The sequence below is a fragment of the Nestor notabilis genome, unplaced genomic scaffold (genome assembly GCF_000696875.1).
Source record: "Nestor notabilis isolate BGI_N333 unplaced genomic scaffold, ASM69687v1 scaffold11467, whole genome shotgun sequence".
Taxonomy (NCBI): Eukaryota; Metazoa; Chordata; class Aves; order Psittaciformes; family Psittacidae; genus Nestor; species Nestor notabilis.
The window spans coordinates 3,345-8,110 of NW_009935156.1; the positions used below are offsets into that span (position 1 = coordinate 3,345).

At 38.9% G+C, this 4,766-nt stretch overlaps 1 protein-coding gene across 1 annotated transcript in view; it reads left to right on the forward strand.

Annotated features, from left to right (window-relative positions):
- The window catches only part of LMAN1 (lectin, mannose-binding, 1), a gene marked incomplete at its 5' end in the record, with an annotated part of 12,438 nt that overhangs the window by 2,453 nt on the left and 5,219 nt on the right, over nucleotides 1-4,766 (forward strand). Inside the window, 6 exons of the mRNA XM_010017711.1 lie at nucleotides 183-282; nucleotides 1,401-1,524; nucleotides 1,904-1,962; nucleotides 2,579-2,711; nucleotides 3,418-3,611; nucleotides 3,730-3,800. Of these exons, the coding sequence (XP_010016013.1) occupies nucleotides 183-282; nucleotides 1,401-1,524; nucleotides 1,904-1,962; nucleotides 2,579-2,711; nucleotides 3,418-3,611; nucleotides 3,730-3,800 (681 nt within the window). The remainder of the gene's footprint in view (nucleotides 1-182; nucleotides 283-1,400; nucleotides 1,525-1,903; nucleotides 1,963-2,578; nucleotides 2,712-3,417; nucleotides 3,612-3,729; nucleotides 3,801-4,766) is intronic.

Below are 4,766 nucleotides of genomic sequence, written 5' to 3' on the forward strand. Positions count from 1 at the left end.
ATGTAAAACATCTAGTACTGTTGATCTCACACTTCAGAAAACAGTGCAGTTGTGGGACAGCTTTTGAAAGACTTACATATTGGAAAAACTGCCATGATGTTGCTTAGTGATACATTGATGCTTTTTTGTCTTAGCTGATAAATCATAAGATATAGTTTTATGCAAGTTGTCTTCTTGCATAGTGATGGTTCCACGCAAGCATTGGCATCCTGTCAGAGGGACTTTCGTAACAAGCCCTATCCTGTTCGAGTAAAGATAACGTACTACCAAAAAACACTGACTGTAAGTACTCGGAAATAACATCATTACCAATGTTTCTTAGCCGCTTAAGTATGAGATTGTTGCAACTGCCTGAAACCCTAAAGGTCCCATATGTTAATTCTGGTATGTTTGAAAATGTGGAGCATGGTAGCAGAAGTTGGAAGGAGGTGCAGTGTGTTCAAATGCTGGACAGTTTTTTAGCTACGTTAGTGCATCTGTAGTTTTAGGAGCTGACTTGGCAAGTATGGCTGATTTCTCTGATGGTACTTAGCAGTCAGTTATGCTAAGTCATACGTGCTTGCACTGTTCTGTTGCTGTCAACTTGCCTGTAGAGGTGTCTCAAAGCCAGTATCTGTTTCTCAGCTACCAAGAGATTGAGCAGCTCCTTAACTTGATCGGTACTTTCCAAGCTGATGTGATTGCTGCACAGGGTTTTGTAGCTGATCATAAGAGGCTCTTGAAATGTGACAAAAAACCTGAAGCTCACTCACTGACAGTAGACTTAAATTTGCTATTTGAGGCTTCCCACCTCCAAGAAATAATGGGGCTTCAAAGATTAAAGGTAGAAAAACAATGCTATAAGGAAGTCTTCAGGACTTCCTAAATACTGTTAGGATGATTGTGAATTCCTTCTAGATAAGAAAAGTATTATTATGGTGCTGGGTTGCAGCAGCTACAAAGTTTGGGTTTCTTGGCTTCTGAAAAGGTGCCATTCATAGTTATTAGCCATAAAACACACAGTTGTCATTCTGTAGTAAAAGCTTCTCTAAAAGTAAACATGAATGCACCTAATAGGGGGTGGACCTTGTACTATGTTGTAATGGTAAAAGCTATTTAACTTTCGAATGACAATTAAATTTCAGACTCCAAGGCTGCCCTCTTCTTGAATGTACCTGGTCCCTGATGTCTTACGTAGGAGCTCCTCTGTCCCAAATGTTGCTGCTCACCTTAGTAGTTCTGCAGATGCATCTCTGCATTTCCTTTGTTAAAAGCATCTTTCAGAAAAGAAATAGTTTTTGCTTTCTAGTATCAGCTGCCGAATTATGCGATAAGTTGTATTTGTGACCATTACTATAAACTGACAAAGCAATTAACACAAATAGATTTATGTGGTAAAGTTTACATGTTTATCCTTTTAGGTATTAATCAATAATGGCTTTACTCCGGATAAAGAAGACTATGAATTTTGTGCAAAAGTGGAAGACATGGTGTTGCCGTCACAAGGCTATTTTGGAATATCTGCAGCAACAGGGGGACTTGCAGGTAGAAAATGTTAAACATTGTGACGAATTGTGTGGGGACTTGGCAGGGCTTGCAAGAGAGGGGGGTTTTGTGTGTTTGTTTTTACTGCTGATCTTGATGCATTATACCAATATTTGACCGTGATGATGTAATTAATTCTCTCCCATTCCCAAATAACTGGTATGCTTAGGCCTTTTCCTGGCCGGAGCAGGACTTTCAGTTTATCCAGACAAAGATGTTGTGCAGTCTCATTTCCCACTGCATAAACTCTTGGGAGGACTCGGGGAGGATGCTGTCGCCTGAAGACCCTTTGCAAGTGCAAGATTGGCTTGAGAAGTACCAGGGTTTGAAGCCTGTAGCGGTAGCGATTAACAGTGTGTTTCTGTTTTGTTAAATACAGATGATCACGATGTCCTGTCATTTCTGACCTTCCAGCTGACTGAGCCTGGGAAAGAAGTAGTAAGCATCTTTATGCGTAATTAGTAAAACATGTTATTGTGTATATCTTGTATGTAGCACGAGCTGATGGCATTTCCTCTGAAGTCATACTTTTCACCCCTGTTTCAGGATTTTGGTATGTAGCTGTGCTGTCATCAATTTTATTAAAATGGGAATAATAGTGTCATGTTTCAGTAATAATTACATTTTCAAGGTGAGAGTTGTTGAAGCAACACCGAATCAACAGAAATCCTGATGCTGAATCAAAACATGCAAAGAAAACAAATTAAGAAGTACACTTTGTTAGGAAAGCAGACACATAATCTGTTCTTGCCTTCAGCTTCTCATACCTCTAGAACAGTCTGTACTGCCTAACAGCATCTATCCTTGTAAAACTTGGGTTTCTTTTTTAACCACAGAAAGTATGTATGTATCAGGAAAAAGCTGTGGGTCTCCATAGGAATGCCTGGTTTCTCACTTCAACTTAATATATTAATGTGAATGAATGTTCTGCTAATTGTGTTATATCTTCAAATCTGAAATACAGGCAGCCTTGCTTAAGAATAAGTTATATAGGAATGGTGGAGAACATGAAAAAAACCTTTTTTCTCCTTCCCCCCACCCCTATGTTTTAAAGCCAACGGCAGATGCAGAAATTCCTCAGAAAGATAAAGAGAAGTATCAAGAAGAGTTTGAGCACTTTCAACAAGAATTGGATAAAAAGAAGGAAGAATTCCAGAAGGAACATCCTGATGTGCAAGGGCAACCAGGCAGGTTATTCGAGCCATTTTTCAGTTGTCAAGGAAAACATTTGTTTTCCAGGATATTCAGAACTGGGGCCCTGTGCTCTGACTGATCTTACTAGGCTCCTACTGGTGTTACCTACCTTATCTGAGGATCTTTGGTCTGTTGTTTGTAAACTGTTTTCTGAAATACAAAGTCCCTGTTGTCATGCCTGGATTGAGAACAAAACAAACAAGTGGAAACATGATGGGAATGATGAAAATCTTCTGGACTTCCTTCTTTCTAATGTTGCTGAAGCTGTGAAGAACTCGCTCAAAATGTGTAGTCACTCTCTATTTCAAGCTATACTTTAAAGCTTACTTTCTCTGGAAAGTGCCTTTTGCTTAATACCTGCGGTTTCCTTCTGAAGGATAGTTGGTAGCACAATGCTAGCTTATTAAAAGATAGCAACGTTCTGCTTCCATTCTATGTTGCATGTTACCCAGGTATTGAAATAGGAACTCTAAGGTAGAGTCTGGGTTTGGATGCCTTGTTATGTCTGTTTAGTTGTTTGGATCCCATTTGAGTCTTCTTTGCCATAGCAACAGTAACAAATAAACACCAAATATATCAAATTATGGGAAAAAAGTATATCCGTGTGGAGACTTGAGGGGTGCAAGAGAAATGATACAATGCATGTGTGCAAGAGGAATGCTTATATGTAAGAACTCCTGTGCTTTTTTCTGTTATCAGCGGATGATCTTTTTGAAACTGTAAGTGATCGTGAACTGAGGCAAATCTTTGAGGGGCAGAATCGAATTCATCTTGAAATAAAACAGTTGAATAGGCAATTGGACATGATTCTGGATGAGCAGAGGAGATACGTGTCTCTAGTCACAGATGAGATTGCTAAGAGAGGAGCTGGTTTGCCAGGTCAACAAGGGCAGGTAAATAAAAACCCCAAACCCTGACGCTGTCCTTGCTGTCAGCCTAACTTCAGCAGCATGATTGATTTGCATTTTCCAAGATAGTTGATCTTTTCTCACACCTCGCTCTGCCCATCAGGTTTCCCAGCAAGAGATGGAGACAGTTGTGAAAACTCAAGAAGAGGTTGTTAGACAAGTAAATGAAATAAGGTAAATGTTTTCTGAATAGTAAGGCTGTGTCTTGAATTTTGTAGTATTTTCCACCTTTTAAATCCTATTTATTATTTCAGTAGGAGAATACTGACAGACTTGAAATTTCTCTGTGCCAGTTTCTTAGTGATAACTGTCTGCATACATTTGATTTCTAAAATAACCCGAGTTCATGCTCCAAGGGTGGCTGAGCCCTGAATGTGCCTCTTTTTTGTTTTGTCATGAGATTCCACTTTCCAGTTAAGTAAGTTCCCTTTAAAGACAATCCATTTCTGCTAGTGGTATAACCTGCTACCTTGTGGCGATCTGTTGCTCTGATTTAAGGAGTATTGATAACAACATGAGCATAAATGCCCTGGACTTACAGCTAGTGAACCTAAAGAAAAAAAGGGTGTTGGAGTATCTTGTCAATATACTCAGTCTACTCCTGATATATTAATAACCGCATAAAACTATTATATTAATGAAATAAATAATATTATATTTAGATAATATTGTATGTTATGTATCTGAGGGGGGTTTTAGTGTAAAAGAAAAAAGCATTCTAGTATGAAATTGCTGTCATGTTGTGTAGTGAAGACAGAAATGTGTTGGTTTAGTGTTGCACGTGCCAGTGCAGTGTGTAGACCACTTTAGTGATTTGTCCCCATTTCTTATAGATTAAATGGGTTCTGTTTTCTGTTTGGTTGGTTTGTTCTTTTGTTGGGGGGCTTTCTGCCAGTGAAGTTGCTCAGGGAACTTGTGTATCTGCAGGAGGGATTGCAAGCTCCCAATTGATTATTGATTTTGCTTTTTAAGATGCAGTTTTTAAAATGGATTGATTCGAGCTATGTTACCAAATGAAGTAAAATCTTATTTTGACAGTGCTATGCTTGTAAAGCGGATTGGAGAAAATTCTTATGTTTGATAGGGGTGGTTGTGTACTGCTTCCAAGATTTTCTACAGTTTCTGCCTTTAGCAGGAATG